Source organism: Drosophila simulans, chromosome 2R (assembly GCF_016746395.2).
Source record: "Drosophila simulans strain w501 chromosome 2R, Prin_Dsim_3.1, whole genome shotgun sequence".
NCBI lineage: Eukaryota > Metazoa > Arthropoda > Insecta > Diptera > Drosophilidae > Drosophila > Drosophila simulans.
In genome coordinates, this window is record NC_052521.2 from 16,583,782 (window position 1) to 16,607,099 (window position 23,318).

The 23,318-nt window shown below is 42.3% G+C and overlaps 6 protein-coding genes across 8 annotated transcripts; 4 read left to right on the plus strand and 2 right to left on the minus strand.

Annotated features, from left to right (window-relative positions):
- The first annotated feature begins 1,467 nt into the window (after positions 1 to 1,467).
- On the plus strand, positions 1,468 to 6,462 carry LOC6735248 (endoplasmic reticulum metallopeptidase 1). Its single transcript, XM_016168515.3, has 10 exons — positions 1,468 to 1,696; positions 1,766 to 2,084; positions 3,247 to 3,914; positions 3,976 to 4,333; positions 4,389 to 4,953; positions 5,017 to 5,201; positions 5,269 to 5,412; positions 5,472 to 5,571; positions 5,635 to 6,029; positions 6,090 to 6,462. The coding sequence occupies exons 2-10, from the start codon at positions 2,079 to 2,081 to the stop codon at positions 6,255 to 6,257; spliced, it is 2,589 nt and encodes an 862-aa protein (XP_016028574.1). The 5' UTR covers positions 1,468 to 1,696; positions 1,766 to 2,078; the 3' UTR covers positions 6,258 to 6,462.
- Positions 6,463 to 6,730: 268 nt separating this feature from the next.
- On the plus strand, positions 6,731 to 11,167 carry LOC6735249 (endoplasmic reticulum metallopeptidase 1). Of its 2 annotated transcripts, none has more exons than XM_016168516.3 (11): positions 6,731 to 6,824; positions 7,932 to 8,626; positions 8,689 to 8,773; positions 8,832 to 8,952; positions 9,016 to 9,170; positions 9,222 to 9,605; positions 9,672 to 9,967; positions 10,032 to 10,101; positions 10,172 to 10,318; positions 10,377 to 10,862; positions 10,925 to 11,167. In XM_016168516.3, the coding sequence occupies exons 1-11, from the start codon at positions 6,780 to 6,782 to the stop codon at positions 11,084 to 11,086; spliced, it is 2,646 nt and encodes an 881-aa protein (XP_016028575.2). In that variant the 5' UTR covers positions 6,731 to 6,779; the 3' UTR covers positions 11,087 to 11,167. The 2 variants fall into 2 exon arrangements, with proteins under 2 accessions (XP_016028575.2, XP_002082222.1); XM_002082186.4 differs by lacking the exon at positions 6,731 to 6,824 and adding an exon at positions 7,778 to 7,873.
- A 1,175-nt stretch (positions 11,168 to 12,342) lies between these two features.
- On the plus strand, positions 12,343 to 15,702 carry LOC6735250 (endoplasmic reticulum metallopeptidase 1). The gene is made up of 11 exons (XM_002082187.3): positions 12,343 to 12,411; positions 12,507 to 13,201; positions 13,264 to 13,348; positions 13,416 to 13,536; positions 13,598 to 13,752; positions 13,817 to 14,200; positions 14,259 to 14,554; positions 14,610 to 14,679; positions 14,740 to 14,886; positions 14,956 to 15,447; positions 15,507 to 15,702. Exons 1-11 carry the CDS (start codon positions 12,391 to 12,393, stop codon positions 15,666 to 15,668), a joined length of 2,628 nt encoding a protein of 875 aa, XP_002082223.1. The 5' UTR covers positions 12,343 to 12,390; the 3' UTR covers positions 15,669 to 15,702.
- Positions 15,703 to 16,429: 727 nt separating this feature from the next.
- Positions 16,430 to 18,518, plus strand: LOC6735251 (cytochrome b5 reductase 4). The gene is made up of 2 exons (XM_002082188.4): positions 16,430 to 17,824; positions 17,879 to 18,518. Exons 1-2 carry the CDS (start codon positions 16,515 to 16,517, stop codon positions 18,174 to 18,176), a joined length of 1,608 nt encoding a protein of 535 aa, XP_002082224.1. The 5' UTR covers positions 16,430 to 16,514; the 3' UTR covers positions 18,177 to 18,518.
- Positions 18,239 to 22,387, minus strand: LOC6735252 (succinate dehydrogenase [ubiquinone] flavoprotein subunit, mitochondrial). Of its 2 annotated transcripts, none has more exons than XM_016181570.3 (5): positions 22,249 to 22,387; positions 22,025 to 22,115; positions 19,186 to 20,783; positions 18,978 to 19,128; positions 18,239 to 18,918 (listed from the first exon to the last, which is right to left on the minus strand). In XM_016181570.3, the coding sequence occupies exons 2-5, from the start codon at positions 22,079 to 22,081 to the stop codon at positions 18,739 to 18,741; spliced, it is 1,986 nt and encodes a 661-aa protein (XP_016028579.1). In that variant the 5' UTR covers positions 22,082 to 22,115; positions 22,249 to 22,387; the 3' UTR covers positions 18,239 to 18,738. The 2 variants fall into 2 exon arrangements, with proteins under 2 accessions (XP_016028579.1, XP_016028577.1); XM_016181568.3 differs by having other exon boundaries at positions 22,203 to 22,324.
- Positions 22,388 to 22,567: 180 nt separating this feature from the next.
- LOC6735253 (protein CTLA-2-alpha) lies at positions 22,568 to 23,145 on the minus strand. The gene is made up of 2 exons (XM_002082190.4): positions 22,960 to 23,145; positions 22,568 to 22,898 (listed from the first exon to the last, which is right to left on the minus strand). Exons 1-2 carry the CDS (start codon positions 22,996 to 22,998, stop codon positions 22,698 to 22,700), a joined length of 240 nt encoding a protein of 79 aa, XP_002082226.1. The 5' UTR covers positions 22,999 to 23,145; the 3' UTR covers positions 22,568 to 22,697.
- Between the last annotated feature and the right edge of the window lie 173 nt (positions 23,146 to 23,318).

Consider the following 23,318-nt stretch of genomic DNA (forward strand, 5'->3'; position numbering starts at 1 on the left):
TCACTTAATTTGACAGGTACAACTGCCCAAGAGGGGCAGGTGGGGTGTGTGGAACGCGGCGGAGGACCATCGCCTGTTTCATCCGTATACGGATAGCGATTACATTCGTAATTGCCTGCAATCGAGATTAAGTGCAGGCGATTAGTGGGTATTAGTAGCAGATGCCTGTGATTTCACGGATTCCTCGAACCCAATTTGGAGTTGCGAAAAGTGACAGTGCATTGGAGATAAGGATTTGCCAGACAAACGACACTTGAGACGAATTCCCCCTTAGTCGACAAAAAATCGTTTGCTTTGGTTGCCAAATTTGTTTATATTTACTCGATGGATAAGAATCGCGGCTATGTAATCTAAGCAATTTGAAATTACACAAAAAAAAATAAATAAATTCACAGATATGAGTAAATGAACGTGTTGTTGATTGGAATTAGGTTGCAGCACGTTATTGTTAGCAAGGAAATGTTAAACTTCAAGTTTCCTGGAAACTTGTTATGGGGAAACATTAGCAATCTAAACTGTTGGAAAATACACATTATAATTAAGTTGAATTTCCAAAAGATAATAGAATACGTGCTGGGAGTTAGGTGATGGGATCAGTTTGGATTTTTTGGCTAAAAATATTTTGATTAGTTATTGATATCAATATATGTTCTAACTACAAGACTTACTGTAATGTTGTATTATCTTAACAATGAGGAATTACACGCGAACAACTTTTGAACTTATTTTCAGATTGATAAGGGGCATAACAACAACTGGAATTCGTATTAGTTTATTGAACCGTTTTTATTACCTTGTCAGCGACTAATTGGGTGTTTACAAGTTTAATTGCCACTATCATATTGTACCTAGAAACCAGCAGTAATGGAATTTAAAGCCATTTTACCACATTGTTTTTAAGATATATGTACTTTGGGCGTATGAGAAAATAACTTTCACATTTCAACTTGAATACTTATTTCAAAATGCTGGCTAGGGAAATTTCCAAAGTTTCTTCTTGGAATTCGTGGGTGTTTAGATACATTCGAAACTGAAGATACATGTAGGTAGGTAGCTGAATTCTTCGTTCAGTCGAGCGAGAAAACGGTTGACATAATTTGATAGCCACCCGCCAGTTTCCCAGCTATCGAATCCACTCGGGCGGAACAACCTGCAACGACAATTCAATAGACAGGTGAATCTGAAATACATGCGAAAGCAATTCAAATACGTAAACAACAATCTGTTAATCAAGCGAAATCAGCGGAACCCAAAACCCTGAAGAGGACCTGATGCTACGGGCAAAAGCGAGACAGAATCGACGGCAGACAAAGGTGGGATGACACATAAACGAAAATGGAATGAAATCAGCGACAATCGTACAACTGCCGGGCACAAATTAATTAGTAAACTCTGTAAAAAAAGGCGAAACAAGTGGGGCTGGAATTCGGATTGCCAATGGGTATCTATCTGGGTGTACCCGGGCGCAGAGCAATCTAATGCCAGTCAGTCAGGGGTAACGCCAGCGAAGAGTCACATCTCGGGATTACGGGAACAATACGATATACCACAAAGTTTCGCTATCCTAAACTTTATGGACATCGTTTAACTTCCAATTCGCCAGTGCCGCCGTGCCGTGTATCTTAACATTTGGTTTCTGCACACACCCTTTACGATACAACTGGACAAGCTCCATTCGCCATAAAGATAAAAATCGGTTAGCTAATTGCCGGAGCCCCCATGTAGCTCATCGGAATCTAATAAAATACACGCCCATTTTCCCCAGAACAACTACCTGTTTATCGTGCAGAGCTGCTCCGATATCAAAGAATCACCATTACTACCGATATTTTTCCATCGTTGGCGAATTGCCCAGACCTTCAATGCCGCTGGGCCTCATATATCTTTAGGGGACCGGAGCGACTGGTACCTCAATTGGCACTCGAAGGTTGAGGTCCCCGGTTGCGGGAGAACCAAGGGATTAGAAAGGCGAATCGGTCCGGCAGTGTTAAAGTTTTCTGGAGTCCTTGCGAAGGATAATAATATAATAAAACAACTGTGATATACGAAATACCAGTGCTAAAAATAACTGTGCAAAAATGAGTGTACGTATGGCAAGTGAATATGGTGAAATATTTAATTTAAAATTAATGAAAGACAATGAAAGGATAATGAAAATGCACTAAGAAAGTGTTTTAGACGATCTATTGAAGCACGTTTAATTAATATTTGAACACCTGCAACTTAAAAAACGATGATTATTAAGTTTATGACATCAATCTAATCGAAACAATTTGCAAAATGTGAATTAAAGCACCTGCTATCGAAGAATTTTAATGAATTAATGCAGATTAAGACTATACAGATTTGTGAAGTGCACATAAATATTGTTAGTTGCGAGTGTATAAAATATAGTCGGAAATTACAAAACTAAGTAAAATCGAAAAAATTGCCAAAATGTGAATTTAAGCAACCAAAATCAAGGAATTTAAATGAATTAATGCAGATTAAGATTCTTTGGATTTGTGAAGTGCACTTAAACATTGTTAGTTGCCAGGACACCTGTACAATCCACAATCAATGTACAAAGTAGAGTCAAAAAATTACAAAACAAATTATTAATAAAAAGCCATAAAGATAGGAGAACGATTAAAACATGACTTACTTCAAAAAGGCCGCAATATAGCGAATGTTGCGAATTTCTTAGCATTTCCGAGCGATAAAAGGTGCTGTTACCTATTTATTGGGGCGTTATCGCTTTATGACACCAACTTCGGCGGCTTTATGGTCTCCTTCACAATCTCCAAGTGACCACACGCCCGTGAATCATGAATTTAACACGCGACGCAGCACGATTTCTCAATGTCGAGCATTGTTTACTCGGGAAATCAGAAGGGAAAATTAAGGAATCATACCCGGTGAAGACTCTTATCGATTAAGACGGATTGTGGATTGCAAGGCAATAAAAGTTTACGTGCCGGCTGATACCCTCGCCAATTTCGGCAGTTTGGAGGCGTCAGTAACGACACTCGATTCGGTTTGCATAGACGTACGCGGATTGTTCCAGATCCTAAATTGGCCTAAAGTACTAGAAGCTAGCCAGGCACTTTTGTTTCGGTTAGACAGGCAGCTGCCAGACTAAGATTAGATATTGTTTGGCTAATGAGCTTAGCTATTATTGGATAATCTTAAAGCTTATTCACCTCAAATTGCACTTGTATTTAGCAGTGGAAATATTTGACTACATTATTAATCTTTCACCTCCAGTTCAATTCCAAGTATCACATCGATGTGGACTTCGAGGTTCCCAAGAAGCTGCAATGGTACTACGCCCCTGCTTTTTTCGGCTTTTGGCTTGTGCTCTACCTCTCGCTGGTCAACACCCAGATGAACCACATGCCCCGCCCACTGACCCGCAGCGATGAAGCCAGTCATCCCAATTCCTTTATTGCCCAGCGGGCCGAGGACACACTGATTGAGCTGACCAGGATTGGGCCGCGGGTGGTGGGCAGCATGGCCAACGAGGAGAGCGCCGTGGAGTTCCTGCGCGCCGAGGTGGCCAAAGTGGAGTCCGAGATGAGCGACCTTCTCGAGATCGAAGTGGACGTGCAGCAGGCCAGTGGTGCCTACATGCACTGGGAGATGGTCAACATGTACCAGGGCATTCAGAATGTGGTGGTGAAGCTCTCGGAGAAGAACTCAACCAACGAGAACTACCTGCTGATCAATAGTCACTACGATTCGGTGCCCGGAAGTCCCGGAGCTGGCGATGATGGTTCCATGGTCGTGACCATGTTGGAGGTGATGCGTGTGATAGCCAAATCCGGTGATCCACTGGCCCATCCCATTGTCTTCCTGTTCAATGGAGCTGAGGAGAATCCGCTGCAGGCATCACATGCCTTCATCACCCAACACAAATGGGCCAAGAACTGCAAGTGAGTGGGACTTTTATCCTATCCTATTAGGAAGTATACAAATTAACCCTACTCTTCACAGAGCTCTCATCAATTTGGACTCAGCCGGATCTGGTGGCCGGGAGATTCTCTTCCAGTCGGGACCGAATCATCCGTGGCTGATGAACTACTATCGCAATGTGCCCCATCCTTTTGCCAACACCCTGGCCGAGGAGCTCTTTCAAGCTGGCTATATACCCTCGGACACGGACTTTCGCATCTTTCGTGACTACGGAGGTGTTCCCGGCCTGGACATGGCTTACATCTTCAATGGCTATGTGTATCACACGAAGTACGATAGGATCAACGCCTTTCCACGCGCCTCCTTCCAGCACACTGGTGATAATGTTTTATCATTGGCTAGAGCTTTGGCCAATGCTCCGGAATTGGATGATACGGCCGTAAGTCTGGAGGAGATGTATCGCATGGGGAAATCTAATCGCAATTCAATTTCAGGCCCACTCCGAGGGACACAATATATTCTACGACTTTCTGGGCTGGTTCATGATCTTCTACACGGAGACGACGAGCATTATTGTCAATGTGGTGGTCACATTGCTGGCTCTCCTGGGTGTCGGCATATCCATATACTTTATGTGTCTCCGTTCCGGTTGCAGCTGGAAGGGTGTCCTCCTCCGGTTTTCCATCACCATTGCCATTCAGTTTGTCTCCCTGATTTTGGCCATTGGTCTTGCCTTGCTGGTGGCTCTTTTCATGGATGGTGTTGATCGTTCGATGTCCTGGTTCACCTCATCATGGACTATCTTTGGCCTGTACTTGGCGCCCATTGTGTTCGGACTGAGCATCTTGCCAGCTCTGTATTTGGAGAAAACCAAGAGGGATCCCTTGGGTCTGGGATTCCGCATTCAGCTATTCATGCACTCCCACTGCATCTGCCTGATTGTGATAATGCTCACCCTGACTGGACTCAGCATCCGATCGGCATATCTGATAATGCTTTGCATTTTGTTCGACATTGTAGCGCTAATTGTTAACCTGGTTACAAAGTGGCATCGCAAGGGTAAGTAATAGTTACCTTCCTATGACTTATTGAAATACTTATTTAATCCATTCATCCTTACAGCCTATTTGTTTGCCATTGCCGTCACAGTTTGCCAGATCCTGCCCTTCGTCTTCTTCACATATCTGTGCACCGTGGCTCTGGTGACCCTAATGCCCATGCAAGGACGTTCGGGTTCATCAACCAATCCGGATATGGTTATAGCGGCTCTAGTCTGGCTATTTTCTCTCATGTTTGCCGGTTTCATTGTAAGTTGCTTACCTTTAATTTTTCGGCTTATTATTTAGTTAATTTATATTATTTAATTACATACAGGCCCCGCTTATCATGTTCTTCCGCAAGACGAGAACGATAGTCCTTTGCTTTCTGGGCATCACCATTCTGTTCATCATAATTGCTGTCACCAACGCAGGATTCCCCTACAAGGAAAAAACTTCTCCACAACGTTACTCCTTAATTGTAAGTTTTTTTGTTAACTTTTTTTTAAATTTGCAATTGTTTAAAAACTAATTTTTTAGCATGCCCATCGTCGCTTGCATAATGCAGATGGAAGTACTCGCATAGATGAGTCTGGATTGTACATTTATCCACAGGACCGTCGTTTCGGGATTGCCAGAGGTAAGCCTGTGATAAAGTGTTTGATTTTTGATTTGATATTAACAAATTAAATTCCATTTTTAGATAACATTGATGCCATTGGGGAGGCGCACCAAGTGAGCGACTTTTGCGATGAGGAAATGTTTTGCGGCATGCCCCTTTACAATCACCGATGGAACAAAGCCCGGCAGTACAGCATGTGGATCGAAACATCGGAATCGCCAGAGATACCCGCCGAATATCCAATGCTGGTCCTGCAGGACTCTAGCGAACTGGAGACTCCTTCGCAGCGGAGATTCAACTTCACCCTGGCCGGACCCTCGCACATGGGAATATTCATCAATGTGAAAAACGATGCCCAGATACTGAACTGGTCCTTCAATGACACTCTCATACGTGAGCAGGCGGAACCGCCGTACATGGTCTACTTCTCCTACGGACTGGACGACAGTCCTCTGGAGTTCACCATCGATGTGGAAGTAAGCGTGCTAACTAGTAGTGAATAACTAGGTAACAACAAGTTAAACGATTATTTACAGAAGACGACCTCAACGTTTGACACGCCAACCCTAGAGATTGGCATTGGGGGTCACTGGGTGACGCAGGATATCACTGCTATCGAAAAGCTGAGCGGCTACATAAATCGATTTCCGTCGTATGCCTACATTCAGGGTTGGGTTGGCACCTACGAGACCTGGTACTTCTAAGCCAATACGAAAATGATATTGCTTCTGATTTACTAATTGTAGTCATTAAGCGTTAACCATTAACTGTATAGAATCTGATACCAAATACCAAATTTTATTAAACTACATTACGAATACTATAATTACAATCGAGAACCTTGATCTTTATCTTTATCAATGCTGCAAAAGTTTGCTTACCACAAATAAACATGGAATGTGTAAACAATATGAGTGTTTATAGAACTTTTTTCGTACAACAAACAAGTTCAAATGGGACCACTCATTACGTATGTGGAACAACAAATTCAAATTCACATTCAGAGTACGATTTGATATTGCTAGAAACACAGGCCACTATCTATTGTTTTTTTTTTGGAAACGGAGAACTAAGTGGGCTCGCTGAATATTTTGGATCCATTATAAGAGAATTTGGAAAGAGATCTTTTTAGTGCGAGAATACGGATTTCCAAACGAAATAATCAGATCAAAATGATGCGACTAAGGGAAATAGCAACTCAGTTGAATTGTTTACCTACAGAAGGGATGTGGCAAGCAGTACGTTCCCGCTTCGATACTTGTAAAAACAAGGTTATTATATTGTGTATATATAACTTAATTTTTATCTGCTTTCCACGCCTAACATTTATTATTAGTAAGCGTTTATTTGAGGAGCGGTCAGCTTTTTATATATTTTATTTATTATAATTTAAAGCCCTAAAATAGGTATTTGCACGTTCCGTCTACTTGGAAACAGGCAGGCCCATTTATACCCAATCAACAGCAATTGGGTTGTGGTGGGTCTAGTTTGGTTCTTATCGCGGCGCATGAAGTCAATAATCGTTAACAATCTTGATAGGCGTTTATAGGTTCAATGATTCTCTACATATTCAAAATCATCCCACGGCAATTAAATCAGAATATTAGACCATAATAAAGATAAAACAATGAGAAAAAAAGTATAGATTATGGAGCGTACAATCAGTAAAACCCCCGAATATTAAAAAAAAAGCAAGTACACCTAATTTATATAGAGAATTGTTATCACTGACTAATTGAAACATAAATCTATTTCCCATTATCGAGAGCAGTTTTTAATGTTTTTAATAATAATTAGTTAATAATTTATTAGTTTATTATTATTAGACACCTTTTATTTTGTATAATTTAAATACAGAATACATTTATTTTGCAGTTAATGCTATCATTTTGGAATGGAATGTATTATGCAATACTAGATTCAATTTGCTGAAATATAAATTACATACACAATATTTGTAAATATATATTTTTATCTATAACTTGAATTTATTAGGATTCTTTCTGAGAATTTGAGAAAAGAATATATCCTAATATATTCTAAGCCAGAAAAAAAATGGTGTTCATTATCAACCGACCTCGCTATAATCAATCTTTATGAACTTTAAAAGTTCATAAGTAATCATAATTTGCCTAAACATGAACATTGCTCAAGTGATAATAAATGCATTATAATTTTTATGACTTCTAACTGATATCCAATGATTTTTGTGGGTATAAAAGAACTTGGGTTGAGAGAAAGCAAGTCAGTTTGATTTTAAGCAGAGCAGTAACTTGAGCTGTTTAAGTTGATCGATAAAATGGGTGACAAAGACAAATTGGTAATAAGGAGTTAAAAAACTACATTATCCTGAATATATTTACCTTTTTGTCCTACAGATTTCTGATGAGCCAATCGAAGATGACGTTAGTTTGGCATCCTCTAAAAAGATCAGAAACCAGGAAAAGGACTTACGAGGACCCTGGTATTTGGCCACTGGTTTTCTACTGTTTTGGGCACTCCTCTTCTCGGCTGTGGTATTACCACTCTTTTACAGCATTCCCACGGGATTGACCATTGAGGATGCATCCAAGGGCGTCTTCATCGCCGAACGAGCCCAAAACAATCTTTACAAACTAGCAGAAATCGGTACCAAGGTCGTTGGCAGTGATAACAATGAGAACAAAACGGTCGACTATCTGATGGGGCTAGTGAATGAGATACAGGAGAATTGCCTGGACGACTACTTCGACATGGAAGTCGATCTGCAAGAGGTCTCCGGTTCCTATATTCATTGGACCATGGTCAATATGTATCAGGGCGTGCAGAACATTGTCATCAAACTGAGTCCCAAGAACACTACGAGTACCACTTACCTGCTCGTCAACAGTCACTTCGATTCCAAGCCGACTAGTCCATCTGCCGGCGATGCTGGTCAGATGGTGGTCGCCATCCTGGAGGTCCTGCGAGTGATGTGCTCGACCAAGCAAACCATCAGGCATCCAGTCGTCTTTCTACTGAACGGAGCCGAGGAGAATCCCCTGCAAGCCTCGCATGGCTTCATTACCCAACACAAGTGGGCTAAAAACTGCAAGTAAGCCTAAAAACTTATTAACTTTATATACAATTAATAACTAATAACAATGTCATATTCAGGGTGGTTCTCAATTTGGATGCAGCTGGCAATGGCGGTAGTGATATAGTGTTCCAAACTGGACCAAATAGCCCTTGGCTAGTAGAAGTAACTAACACTTACTAATATTTCCGATTTCATGCACTAAAGTATAAACTTTTTGTAGAAATACAAAAATAATGCACCACACTATCTGGCTACCACAATGGCTGAGGAAATCTTCCAGACAGGCATCCTGCCCTCCGATACTGATTTCGGTATCTTTGTCAAGTATGGAAATCTTATTGGTAAGCATTTTGCATATATTTGAAAAGAATATTTAAATAAATACAATACAATTTAACTTGAAGGTTTGGACATGGCCAAGTTCATCAATGGTTTCGCCTATCACACCAAGTACGATCAATTCTCCAATATTCCCAGAGGTTCCATCCAAAATACGGGCGATAATTTGCTTGGTCTGGTGCGATCCATAGCCAATTCTACGGAACTGGATAACACAGCGGTAAGATGAATAAATCTCAAGGATCCATTGTATTTCATCGTTATATTTTAGGCTTATGCGACAGGACATGCCATCTTTTTCGATGTCCTGGGACTGTACTTCATTAGCTATACGGAAAGCAATGGTGTTATTCTCAATTATTCCGTGGCCGGACTAGCACTTGTCCTGATTTTCCTATCCATTTGGCGTACAGCTAGCATTTCCCGTGTGTCCACAGGACACGTTCTCTGCTGGTTCATTTTGATCCTTGTACTGCAGATCATAGCTTTTGTGCTGGGACTCGGTCTGCCCATAGTCGTAGCCTATGTTTTTGATAAGTACGGACTATCCATCACTTACTTCAGCACTCCTGTTCTGCTAATCGGGCTCTACATTTGCCCGAGTCTATTGGGTTTGAGCCTGCCATCCTTCATCTACCTGAAGTTGCAACGAAGTGTAAGTAGTGAAGGTGTTAAGTTGTATAAAATATATAATATATATATAATTTTCGTATCCTTGCAGGAAAAGGTTGGATTTGCCCAACATCTGCAACTGGTTCTCCATGGACACGCTGCAGTGCTGGCTATCCTGGACATTGGATTGACCGTTTATGGACTGCGTAGCGCCTATGTGCCCACCTGGACACTAATCTTCTACGTGATTCCCTTGGCCATTAATCTGCTGACCACTCTGCATGATCGCGGCTTCTCCTGGACCGGTGTGCTCAAGATATTCCAAGTCGTTCCCTTCCTTTACAATAGCTATTTGATTTACTGTTTCGTGGTGACTCTAATTCCCATGATGGGTCGTTTCGGCAGGTGAGTTCATAGATCATTGGACGGATCATGAGGACTGAAGCTATTAAATCTTCTTTTTTTGCAGAGCAACCAACCCGGATTTGATTATATCGGCTTTGTGTGCTTTGGGCACCATTTTGGCTTTGGGTTTCGTGGTAAGAAAAAAGGATACACCAGCCTATTTTAAATACCTGTATTTATTCCATCATTATTCTATCATCGTAGATACCCCTAATTAACATGTTCCGTCGTCCCAGTCTGATCCTGCTCACCTTGTTGGCCATAAGTGCTGTTACCATTTACACGGCTAGCTCCACCCAAATTGGTTTTCCCTACCGTCCAAAGACCAACGTTCAGCGACTTCCGTACCTGGTTGGTAAACCTAACCACTTTTAAGGATCAAAATTGAAGTTCTTTTTTCGTTTCACAGCATGTACGACGAATCTTCTACGAATACGATGGCACAGTTGTGAAGAATGACTCCGGCTATCTGTTCAACTTCCAGGATCGTCGGGGACCAGCTCCCCTGAAGCTCTCCAAGTTGAATACGACTGGATTGGTCAGCATTGCTGAGGACTGTGATACGGTTATGATGTGCGGATTTCCACTATATGATCACCGATGGGTTAAGAATCGTCTGCAGATAATGTGGCTACCGAGAGAAGAAGAAATCATTCCACCCTATGAGACGGAACTTGAGCTTGTGTCCAAAATTGAACTGGGAAACAATATAATGCGCATGAATTTCAAATCAGTTACTACGGATCATGCCAGTGTGTTTATCCAGCCGCTTGAAGATGTTACCATTTCAGACTGGAGTCTGCCCAAGAGTTACATTGGCCAGCAGTCGACCTCCCATCTGTACTTCTCATATGGCAAGAACAACTCGGCATTGACTTTCTCTATTGACTTTTATGTGAGTGCCAGGTGAATCCAAATGCGAAGTACTTTGAGATAATCTTTGCTTATTTTTCATAGAAACTCGATGGCGACTTCAACGTACCCTTGTGTCAAATCGGATTGTCAGTACATTTCATTGGCAACAAAGGTGATGCAATCAGTCAGGAGTTTGCCCAGAAGATTCCATCATTTGCTGCCCCAGTGGATTGGCCAGCTTCCTACCAACGGTACATTTTCTAAGGACTTCGATCTCGATCCCGAAAATAATTATATTAAACCCAAGTCGAACAATAAAATGAACTGCTAAGCATTGAATAATAACTATTTGTATCTTTAAAACTTATATACGGGCGGTCTACATGTGATAATTAGATTTATTATTCATAAAGGAAACAAGCAAGATAATTTTCTATATGGTGCTCATTTTATCTCTAAAGCCTCAGTTCACCATGTTAATTTACTTGAATAATTCGAAATATAAAACCAAATTGAAATTTACCGTCTATGAAATGTAACATTAATCAAATTTAAATTTCGCGTTATTTAAAAAAAAAACTGTTTGAAAATAGAATTCTCCGTTTAATTTTGAGTCACACAAGCAATTATAAAAATATTATTAAGATCCTCAAAACCCGTATTCTAATAATCAATATAAAAGGTATATGGGTATGGATTCTTATCTTCCGACTTATTATGGATCATATTTCCCATTTTCGACATTATTTAACTTTATTAAAATTGAAAGTTTGTCTACGTTGCCATTTATATTGTTTATAACTTATTTTCTTAACATAATTATCAGTCGTGAAACATAAATATAAATTTTAGAAATTAATTTTTAGGATATGTTTAGACAATGATATAATGCAAATTTAACAGCTTAAATATGTAGTATAAATATGTATTTTATTATCAAACGCGTGTTCCATATAAAAATTTATGAACCCATAAAACAAGTGTTGATAATTGATTTTACCAGCAATTAAGTGAATCGATTTCTTTTGGTAACAACTTAAGGTGCGTTGCCCTGGTCCTGAGTACAAACCATATCTAATCACCAAGATCTGTGCGAGAAATCGAATTCGCTTAAGTTACCAGATAGTCATATCTTTTAATGGTTATTATGCACATTAAAATCCGTAGACTATTCAAGAGCAATTTCAATTTTCAAAGACGAGGTGGGTTTGTAAAATAGACATGATTTGACTTTGAACCAATAAAAGGTAATATATATGGAAAATATTCTAAAAAAGACAAGCCAAATTAATCGACTAGCTAAAAAAATGTTTAAGTTCTTAAGAATTTCATTTAATTTAATTTAACTCTATTATAGGTGTTATGGGTTTTATTTCTTGAAAAGTATTGATTCTACTGTAGCGACTCTCGCAATGCTTATAATTTGTGTTTATTTGTGCTATAAAATTTCAAGATATGATTACGAAGTTTTGATAATTTTTGGGATATAAAAGCGTTTAGCATAGAAATCAAGTCAGTTTAGTTTCGACTCCCATATTAAAGGAAGGCAGGGTCTGCAAATCAAGAAAATGGGTGACAAGGAAAAACTTGTAAGTATACCTTTACATATTAGGTAGCTAACTTCAATACTATAAGCTTTAAATAATTAACTAGCTAAGTAAGTAACTTTGGACTGATTTTTTAGATTTCAGACGAACCAGTCGAGGAAGGAGTCAAATCGTACTCCCGAAAACATGGAAGAAAACACAAAGGATACTTTCAACTACCCTGGTACTTTGCTGGTGGCATTGTCCTGTTCTGGGCACTGCTCTTCATTGCCGTGGTGAAGCCACTTTTTTACCGACTTCCCGAACCGCTGACCGTGGAGGATGCCCCCAAAGGAGGGTTCATTGCCGAAAGGGCGCAGGCCAATCTTTATGATTTCGAGGCTATCGGCACCAAAGTGGTTGGAAGTGATGAAAACGAGCACAAGACCGTACAGTTCCTGCTAAAGGAATTAAATTTGATAAAGGATAATATTCAAGAGGATCTGTTTGATATGGAAATTGATTTGCAGCTGGCCTACGGTGCGTATGTAAAATGGAATCTGGTCAACATGTACCAAGGCATTCAGAACGTGGTGGTTAAGCTAACGCCCAAGGGCACCACCAGTGAAAACTACATCCTGGTGAACAGCCACTTCGACTCCCAGCCCACTAGTCCCTCCACCGGAGACGATGGTCACATGGTGGTCTCCATATTGGAGGTGCTCCGAGTGATTTCATCATCGAGAAAATCATTCGAGCACCCCATTGTTTTCTTAATCAATGGATCCGAGGAAAATTCGCTGCAGGCATCTCACGGATTCATTGCTTACCACAAATGGGCTAAGAATTGCAAGTAAGTTCAAGGAGTAGTTAGATATTATGTTTATAGAACTTATGAAAGGTATTTACTACAAGGGCGGTCATTAATCTGGATGCAGCTGGCAGTGGAGGTCGCGAACTGATGTTCCAATCTGGCCCAAATTATCCATGGTTGGTTAAGGTAATGCATCCTCCAGTTACTTAAGAAACTATCTATATATCTAGCTGCTTCATGTGATATCTTGCAGATATATAAGGATGGCGCCAAGCATTATTTCTCCACCACCATGGCAGAGGAAATATTCCAAACTGGACTTGTTCCATCTTACACTGATTTCGATATTTTTGTTGAATACGGAAACCTTATTGGTAAGCTAAGGAAAAACTCTGATTTTTTAGTTGTATATAACTAGGCAAACTTGAATGTTAGGTCTGGACATTGGCCAGTGCATCAATGGATTCGTCTATCATACCAAGTATGATCGCATCGATGTGATTCCACGGGCAGCTCTGCAAAACACAGGAGACAATCTTCTTGGTTTGGTTCAAACTCTGTCAAATGCCACCGAACTGCGTGATCTCAGCGTAGGTGCCAGTGTTTTATGTAAAAAAAAACTCTTGTTAAATTATGTAATGTTTCTGAAATCAGGGAAATCCGACTGGCAACACCATTTTTTTCGATGTCCTGGGATTGTATCTGATCAGCTATTCCGCTGATGTCGGTGTGAAGCTAAATTATGCCGCGGCTGCTGCAGCAATAATCCTGATCTATATCTCCTTGCTGCGCATAGCGGAAAAATCAAGTGTGAGTTCCGAACAGATCCTGAGCACCTTCATCCTGGTTCTTGTGGTCCAGCTCATCGCGTTTGTCTTGGCATTGGCCTTGCCGCTTTTGGTGGCATATGGCCTGGACAAATATGGCTTCTCTCTTAGCTACTTCGCTACTCCATCGCTCCTGATTGGCTTGTACATATGTCCCAGTCTTCTGGGCCTTACTCTGCCCAGCTATATCTATCTTAAGTTGGCGAATACCGTAAGTTCATGGTATGGTTTATGGTCCTTTGGGATAGTAATGTTGAATATCTAAACAGGAGAAGGTATGCTTTGCCCAGCAAGTTCAACTGGCACTCCACGGACACGCCGCAGTGCTTTCCATCCTTTGCATTGCCATCAATTACTATGGATTGCGCACCACCTATGTCATTACATGGACGCTGGCATTCTACGTAATCCCATTGGCCTTCAATCTTCTGACCACACTGCATGATCGTGGCTATTCCTGGACGGGTATATTGAAAATTGTCCAGGTTGCCCCGTTCATGTACAACAGCTATCTCTTCTACTGCTTCATTGTGATACTCACGCCAATGATGGGTCGTTTTGGAGTGTAAGTAAATTTGTACTTGGATAGATAAGTAATGCTAAGATGTATACAATTTTAGGGACACCAATCCTGACTTGATCATCGGAGCTTTGACTGCCCTGGGTACCATATTGTCCATGGGATTTTTGGTAAGAATATCTACTGCATAAGTTCATTAAGTTTACCAAAAGTATCACAATTATCCCTAGATTTTACTGGTAAATATGTCCCGCCGATCCGGATTCGTTCTGATCGGTCTGTTGGCCGCAACTGCCGCCGGTGTATATATTGCCAGCTCCACCGACATTGGATTCCCCTACCGCCCCAAAACCAACGTACAGCGTGTGCCCTACCTGGTTAGTTATAAACCTTTATGGTTTTATAAAGAATCAGATAACTATCACTAACATCGTAATCGTTTTCAGCAAGTGCGCCGCGTTTTCTACGAGTATGATGGAACAGTGAGCAAGGATGAGAGTGGATATCTGTTTAACGTGCAGGATCGTCGCGGACTTACTCCGTTGCTGAAGTCCAATATGGATCTCACTGGTCTGGTCAACATGACATCCGATTGTGCCAAGTACATGATGTGCGGCATGCCACTGTACGATCACCGATGGGTGGAGGCCATGGAGACTACCATGTGGCTGCCGCGAAAGAATCCCGTTTGGACACCAGCTGAACCGATCCTAAAGCAACTTAACAAAACTGTTCTGGCTGATGGCAAGTCTGTTCAAATGGAGTTTGAACTGGAGACCTCGGATCACACCAGCATTTTCATTGATCCCAACGAGGATGTTATCATCTCCGACTGGTCCTTCCTCAAGGAATACCTAACAACCAATTCACCTCCGTATCACATCTACTACTCCTTCGGTATCGATAATACTCCGCTGCGCTTCCGCATCGTTCTTAAGGTATGCGAGTAATATCATTATCTTTTAATTCTATATTTTATTTGTATTTATTTCAACAGAAAGCAGATGGCGACTTCACTGTCCCACTTTTCCAGATCGGAATCTCGACGCACTACATGCACGTGAAAGGCGATGATGAGTCCATCAGGTTTGCCAACTCCATTCCCGACTATGCTGTCAGTATTCAGTGGCCAGCTATGTATAAGAAGTACATATTTTAAAATGTTATCACATTACACTAATTAAATTTAACTCATGAAATAGTTTCTTGTATATATTAATAAAAATATGTTGAAAAAAACACTTGGCTCATGTGAACTCTGATTATATTATAGATTTATACATATTAATCACCATCAATTTAAGTCTCACCTATCCTTTGTGCTCATGCACATGAAGAAATTAAAGTGGGTGGTTATATTCCCAGTTCTCTGGTGCCATAAAAAACATTTAGTTAGTTCATCAAGAATTATAGGACCTCATAAACGGCCTTTAACGCCACTCAAGCGGTTAGCCATATAATCAGTAACAGCAATTTGGTTGCGGTGGGTCTGAAATCATAAAGATTCCTTATCGGTTAAAAAAAGGCGTGAGAAACTGCCGCAGAAATATGTATCAATTAAAATGTTAATGTACTAATTTCAATAATTTCGCTTTTAATTTACAAGTATACAACTTCTTGTTATTAATATTTAGATATTTATTTTATGGAGAATTAAATGAAACTATGAAAAGCTAATGCGTCAGTAAATCCATCACTTTATTAAATAAATTGCAAAATTGTATATTCCGGGACCAAATCTATCTATCTAAGAATATTTAAACAGATCATAATAATCATTTAGTGTAAGAGTTACTTGTAAACTTTCTTTTATTTTTAACGGAATATACTCTGTAGAAGTTATATGGAGGCATTTTTAAATAGAACCGCCAAGTTCCGTGAAACTAGTTCATTTGGACTCCGCAACTGGTTCTAAAAACCAAAAGCAAAATACAGCTGTTCGCCTTCCACTCCTCACTAAACAGCTTGTTGATTTTTGCGCGATTGCCATTTTCTTGGACTAATCATGTCCGATCCGTCCCTTAAACCACCCGCCAGTAACCAACCGCTAAGGCCACCCCAGCTGATGGCTCCTGCAGGATCCGGCGGTGGCCTCCAGTTGCCCGTCACTGCGCCACAAAAGCTGAACTCCAATGGATCATCCGCTTCGGGATCGGCCACTGGTAATCCGCGCAACAAGTGCGCCCTAAAGCCGGGCTACTCCCTAATGAACTGGATACGCCTGTGCAATTCTGGAGCGGATCTATCTGGAACAGGAGGGCGTGTGGTGCCCGTGTCGCGAACGGAATTGGCACGGCACAACAAGGTGGACGACGCCTGGATGGCAATTCGGGGTCGTGTCTTCAATGTCACCCGCTACATGGACTTTCATCCGGGCGGAGTGGACGAGCTAATGCGTGGAGTTGGTCGCGATGCCACCAAATTGTTCGATGAGGTGCACGCCTGGGTGAACTATCCACAATTGCTGGGGAAGTGCTACGTGGGACCACTAAAAGAGAATGAGACAAAACCTGCCAAGGAAAGTCCTCAGATTACCAATGTGATATTGCAGCCTCCGGAAATAGTGCCACGCTTTGATTGGATTCAGCAGAGGAGCGAACTCACCCTGATCTTCTACACGCGCAGCCAGGCTAATCCAGGCCTGGTTGTCCGGCGGAAGGACCTCCAGCAACTGAGTGTGCGGGTTCTAGTCCAGCACAATTGGCACAGCTTTGATTTTGAACTGAGCAACAATGTAGAATGGCCTCCAAAGGTAGCGAAAATCGGTTTGGAGACGGGGAAAATTGAGTTAGTCTTCGTCAAGGCGGAAGCGGAACCATGGCCAACGTATGGAACACATGTTTCGAATAGATTGGACTCTAGTCGCTTACATGATGAAACTTTCGAGTATGAAGTAGTTCACAGCAAAGATTTGAATCACGACTCCTTCGAACTAAGTCTGCAAAGCGTTGGGCAGGAGGTTCTGATGGTCCTGCCGGTGGGTTACCATGTGGATATAGAAGTCCCACTGGAGGGACGAGTAATTCAGCGCAGCTACACACCTGTGGATCACTTCTATCTACGTTTAGAGAACAACTTATCATCCAGATCAGAATGCTTACACTTTCTGATCAAAAGGTATCCGAACGGACCCGTCTCCAGTCACCTGCAAAAGCTTCAAACTGGATCTCGCGTCCATTGGAGCGCGCCACGTGGATCTTTCCAGCTCTCTGATCTCACTGCACATAGAAATATTCTACTCCTAGCGGCGGGAAGCGGATTAACGCCCATTCTGAGCCTAATTCAGCCCGCCTTGAAGAGAAATACAAACCGAATGTGAGTTCTTAAAAATCACTTCCGAAAAAACTTACTTATTTCCCACATTTACAGTGAAAGCTTACAATTGTTGTACTTTAACAAAACCACTGAGGATATCTGGTTGAAGAAGAAACTCCATGAACTACACACCGACGACGAAAGATTCAGCTGCACAAACTATCTCTCCCAATCGGAGGATAATCCACAAAGAATATCGCTGGAGCTGCTAACACCTATGTTCCAAAAAAATCAGCCGGAAAGATGTACTTATGTGCTCATTTGTGGACCAAGTGGATTCAATACTGCTGCCGTAGACATTTTGAATCAACTGGACGTTAGAGCCAATCAAATTCACGTATTCCGCGGCTAAGTGAAGAAGTCATTTAGTTGCGCACTTAATCTTCATTACATTTATTTAATGTATAGCAAACGTTTCGACTTTTGTTCTTTTTTATTGTTTTTACACGTTTTCGTTTTAATAATTTAATAAGTTTAACAAATACTAGAAAAGTGTAGTTGGATTTGTTTTCATTTGCTTCTAAACAGGCTGCGTAGTCAATATCGCCTCAGACCTAACTCGTTGTCTACTCACACACATTTTTCGCTTATGTAATAATGTAAATAACCGACAACCAAACAGTAACCAAATGGAGGGCAGCTTACAGTGAAAATATATAGAATCAGCGGAGTGGTAATAAAGATTTTAAAGATTTATAGGTGTATAGAAAATCGGGATTTACGTTTCATCACAATATGCCCGGAACCGCTGCCGAGTTCCCAGTTACCAATTGGTAGCATATTGCGGCTAATTTGGCGATTTGACAAATTTTATTTACTGGCGCCCACAAAGACGTTTAAGTAGACATCCGTACGAGTGATTGCGTGATGGTATGGTGTGTATATGCGGGTGTTCTGCGACTCCAAGTCTTGATTTAATAGGAGCGAATCGCTGGTGGAACAGTAGAGACTTCGTTGTCCAGCGTGGTATCGATCACGTTTCTGTAGTCCAGCGTAATGTCTCCGTTGTCATTGCACACCCACGAGAGCGTGTGCTTGCGCCAATGCTGGTCCATGGGCTTCTTCTGCTGACCCTCGAGGGGCTTGCTGAAATCCTGCAATACATGTTGTTCCATGATATAAAGTTCAGGGGCTGAGTACGATAGTGACTTACGTATTCATCCTCGCGAACCTTGAAGTCCTCACGGGCGTGGGCACCTCGCGATTCCTTGCGCGCCTCGGCGCTCACAATAGTCATCTGGGCATTGGCCAACAGGTTCTGCAGCTCCAGCGTCTCCACCAGATCAGAGTTCCAGATAAGCGACCTTTAAAGTCAAGGAATGTTAAAGGGAACCAAAAAATATACTTTTCTTGATATTCACCTATCGACAACCTTGATGTCCTTAAACTGCTTGTAGATCTCCTTCATCTTGTTCACACCGTCCTGCAGGATGGGACCATCGCGGAACACAGCAGCATGATGCTGCATGGTCTTCTGCATCTTCAGACGCAGATCGGCGGTGGTGATCTGGCCGTTGGCATGGCGCAGCTTATCGAGGTTAGCAACAGAGGCCTCGCCAGCGTTCTCCTTAAGGGTGGGCGCCGGTGCACCAGGCTTATTCAGCTCGGCAATGGTCTTGGCGCACGCACGTCCGAAGACCACCAGATCCAGCAGAGAGTTGGCACCCAGACGGTTGGCACCATGCACCGAGCTGGAAGCAGCCTCACCAGCGGCATACAGTCCCGGCACAATCACATCCTTGCCATCCTTGTCAATGGTGATTACTTGGCCGCGATAGTTGGTCGGCACACCGCCCATGTTGTAATGTACGGTGGGCAACACAGGGATGGGCTCACGGGTCACATCAACACCGGCGAAGATCATGGCGGTCTCGGAGATGCCAGGCAGACGCTCAGCGAGCTGCTTGGGCGGCAAGTGGTGCAGTTGCAGGTACACGTGATCCTTGTCGGGTCCAGCGCCACGACCCTCCATGATCTCGATGGTCATCGACCGCGAGACGACGTCGCGGGAGGCCAGATCCTTGGCCACAGGAGCATAGCGCTCCATGAAGCGCTCGCCATTACCGTTGATCAGGTAACCACCCTCACCGCGGCAGCCCTCGGTGATCAGACAGCCGGCGCCGTAGATGCCAGTAGGATGGAACTGCACGAACTCCAGATCCTGAGAGGGCAGTCCCTGGCGGGCAACCATGGCGGTACCGTCACCGGTACATGTGTGCGCCGATGTGCAGGAGAAGAAGGCGCGTCCATATCCGCCGGTGGCAATGACCGTGTTCTTAGCGCGGAATCGGTGCAGTGTGCCATCCTCCAGGTTCAGGGCCAGCACACCACGGCACTCGCCGTCCTCGAAGATCAGATCCAGGGCAAAGTACTCCACAAAGTAGTTGCAGTCGTAGCTCAGCGATTGACCGTAGAGCGTGTGCAGCAGCGAGTGACCAGTACGATCAGCCACAGCACAGCAGCGATGGGCCTGACCGCCCTTGCCGAACTTCAGACTCTGTCCACCGAAGGCGCGCTGGTAGATCTTTCCGTCCTGGGTACGCGAGAAGGGCATGCCGTAGTTCTCCAGCTCGATGACAGCCTTGGGCGCCTCGCGCGTCATGTAGTGGATGGCATCCTGGTCGCCCAGCCAATCGGAGCCCTTGACCGTATCGTACATGTGCCACTTCCAGTCGTCCTCCTCCATGTTGCCCAGAGCTGCATTGATACCGCCCTGGGCGGCGATCGTGTGCGAGCGGGTGGGGAACAGCTTGGTGATCACCGCCGTGCGGAATCCCTCAGCCACCAGGCCAAAAGCCGCCCGCAAGCCGGCTCCTCCTGCTCCCACGACGATCGCATCGTAGGCGTGATCCACCACCGGGTACTGCTTCGATATCTTGTCCGGATTCGCCGCCGAGGCCTGCTGGCGGCCGTGTGTGATGTGGTAACTGCGCTGCACTCCAACGGCTGCGGCACGTTGCTGCAAGATATAAATTGGGATAATTAAGAGATGGGTAATTGAAATATATATTGGATTGAAATCTCAAAACCATATTCTATGAAAAATATGTCAAATATATCTCCAAACTCATTGTGAATCTTTAGATTGAAATATTTTCTAAGTTGAAAGCCCGGTTTGTCAATAAAGCTATCAACTTATTGTTTGCTTTAGTCATTCAACGACAATTCACAATCGTTTGCGAAAAAATTACGTAAACTCAGACTTAAAGATTACTGCCTGTGTTGTCATTCCTTAAAGGGAATGTTTACTCAATTTCTATTAATTAAATTTAAATATACAGTTTCACGAATACCCACATTATTTACGTATCTAAAATAGCTTAGTGTTATCTTATCAGAAAATTCCAAAAAAATTAAGACCGGAAAGTGCACAAAACGTAGTTGCAACTAAAATTCCGGGCGTTAGTTAAATTTAAATGCAAAAAGGTGTAGATACAAGTGGAGATAGTATCTTTTGATGACGTCGGCAAGATAGGTTGATAAAAACAGAAAGAGCGACTTGCAGTGATAACCGCTTATGTAATAAACAAATTAAATAATTGAACTGGCATTTTTCGGACGGGGTTTTTGGCGGAGGGGGGCGGGGTAGATCAGCACGGCGATCAATTAGCTCCATTGTATAATCAGCTGTTAGTTCTGTGACGTGCCTCCATCTCTCTCTCTCTCTCTCCCTCTCTCTCTGCTTCCCTCTCATTTGATTTACTATATATTACTATCCTCTCTTGTGCGAATCTTCCGATTGAGCGGTACTTATAAAGCTTTTCAAGGCGTGTCGTGCATCCAAAACCAAGTGTTTCAACTACATTTTGTTGCACGAAATGCCCAAATGCACGATATCGTCGCTGCAGGAGAGTGTGGATGAAGGGGGCGGGGCGGCAGCATAACATAACCTCGCTGGTGCACACCTAGCTTTCCACTATAAAATCGGGAAAATTGCTGAACACTTGCTTGGAATGATGTTCGCTATATAGAAATTAGTATAATCTGGCAAAGGGAAAAATTTAATGCACCTGACTCCCACAATTTGCTCACAAATTACATAACACGAGTACGGGCGGCGCGTTTTTGGCCAATTTGTTGGTCTTTTTCTGTTGTCACATCACGAGCGGCTGGGTTCTGTGTAGACCCGGTTGTATAACCACTCATATTGTTTGCCACAGAGGAGCCTGGGTTTTCACTTCCAAAACAGGGACTACTTACCATGGAGGCGACTGCATTTTTGGCCAAAATCGATGGCACACGCATGATTCCGGACATGTTTGGCTGGGCTGTGAGGTTCTACTACAAGATTCTGCAAGAGATTGGACCGAAAACGAGTGGTTACGCGCTTGTAAGATGAGGTGTTTGGTGTTAGTACAAAATAAAAACAAATAACTACGTGTATCGATGTGTCTATGTGATCGAAAAAGTAAAAGTTTACAAACTTTCAAATGTTGTGTGTGAACTGCCGCTCGTCGGCACTGCAGTTCGATTCACTGACTCGCTCAATGAATGCTGAACCGGAACTAGTTCACTGCGGAAAGGCGTTAATCCGCTTTAAGTTCGAAATGTATATAGATACCACGTACAAGCATATATATTTTTGGAATGGAATTTTACCATCTCAGCCGTATGTATTTATTTGCATATTTCGTAGAGATAAATAAACATTCGTTCATTGAACCAAAATTCAATGAACTGTTTTTCTCCTAGCCAAAGTGACCAAAACACAAAAATCCCAAATTCTTTAAAATGTACAAAACAGCTGATTTATTGTTTATTTGGGGGTGGTTGAACGAAAAACATTTAAAAATACAAATGCATATTTATAGAATTACAGAGAGATTAATGTCTTTACGAAAACTATTTAAAATGAGATTTCATCGAGATTCTGTTAATTTGGCGGCACCTTCTTGCCACAACGCTGGGCAAATTCCTCGGGCGTTAGATCAGCCAAATGATTGATACCCATTTTCCAAGTCACTTCGCCCTTCTCGAACTTCCGATTGTGTTCCTCAATCCGGGCTTTGGACTCGGCGTAGATTCTACGACGCATCAGATCCTCCTCCGCCTCGTAGTTCTTGTCGAACTTGGACTATGGCGGAATCAAGTGATTTGTAGATATTGCGTTGCTCGCTAGGATATATCAGCCTCACCTTGTACTCCACCCACTCCTCATCTGAAACCAGGGACATCTTGACACTTGTAATTTTGGTGACCGACTAAATTTCGTTTCAATTCTCTGGTTTTATCACGGTTTCGCACTGAGTCACAACATATAAACACAACAAAGGAACGATAATATATGCAGCTGATCAGAGATGCCACTTCGTTGAAATACAAACATAAATAACAGTGGGGCCTCGTTTATGAAAACCGTATACTCTTCAAATTCGATTTAAATCATATGTTAAATTCTCACTCTAGAAACAAAACATTTAATGCAAAACCTTTTTAAATTTTTTGAATTGACTACTCAAAAAATAAATACAAATAAAAAATAACTCATTTCAAA

Coding starts and splice junctions, on each gene's coding strand:
- LOC6735248 (XM_016168515.3), top strand. Junction 3,915..3,975: donor AAATGGGCCAAGAACTGCAA/GTGAGTGGGACT, acceptor TACTCTTCACAG/AGCTCTCATCAATTTGGACT. Junction 5,202..5,268: donor TCATGTTTGCCGGTTTCATT/GTAAGTTGCTTA, acceptor AATTACATACAG/GCCCCGCTTATCATGTTCTT.
- LOC6735250 (XM_002082187.3), top strand. CDS start 12,391: ATGGGTGACAAGGAAAAACTT. Junction 13,202..13,263: donor AAATGGGCTAAGAATTGCAA/GTAAGTTCAAGG, acceptor ATTTACTACAAG/GGCGGTCATTAATCTGGATG. Junction 14,680..14,739: donor TATTGTCCATGGGATTTTTG/GTAAGAATATCT, acceptor AATTATCCCTAG/ATTTTACTGGTAAATATGTC.
- LOC6735252 (XM_016181570.3), bottom strand. CDS start 22,081: ATGTCCGGAATCATGCGTGTGCCATCGATTTTGGCCAAAAATGCAGTC. Junction 20,784..22,024: donor AAAATGCAGTCGCCTCCATG/GTAAGTAGTCCC, acceptor TATATCTTGCAG/CAACGTGCCGCAGCCGTTGG. Junction 19,129..19,185: donor GACATCAAGGTTGTCGATAG/GTGAATATCAAG, acceptor TTGACTTTAAAG/GTCGCTTATCTGGAACTCTG.
- LOC6735251 (XM_002082188.4), top strand. CDS start 16,515: ATGTCCGATCCGTCCCTTAAACCACCCGCCAGTAACCAACCGCTAAGG. Junction 17,825..17,878: donor AAGAGAAATACAAACCGAAT/GTGAGTTCTTAA, acceptor CCACATTTACAG/TGAAAGCTTACAATTGTTGT.
- LOC6735253 (XM_002082190.4), bottom strand. CDS start 22,998: ATGTCCCTGGTTTCAGATGAGGAGTGGGTGGAGTACAAG. Junction 22,899..22,959: donor AGGAGTGGGTGGAGTACAAG/GTGAGGCTGATA, acceptor ATTCCGCCATAG/TCCAAGTTCGACAAGAACTA.
- LOC6735249 (XM_016168516.3), top strand. CDS start 6,780: ATGTGGCAAGCAGTACGTTCCCGCTTCGATACTTGTAAAAACAAG. Junction 6,825..7,931: donor TCGATACTTGTAAAAACAAG/GTTATTATATTG, acceptor TTTGTCCTACAG/ATTTCTGATGAGCCAATCGA. Junction 9,968..10,031: donor ATGATGGGTCGTTTCGGCAG/GTGAGTTCATAG, acceptor CTTTTTTTGCAG/AGCAACCAACCCGGATTTGA.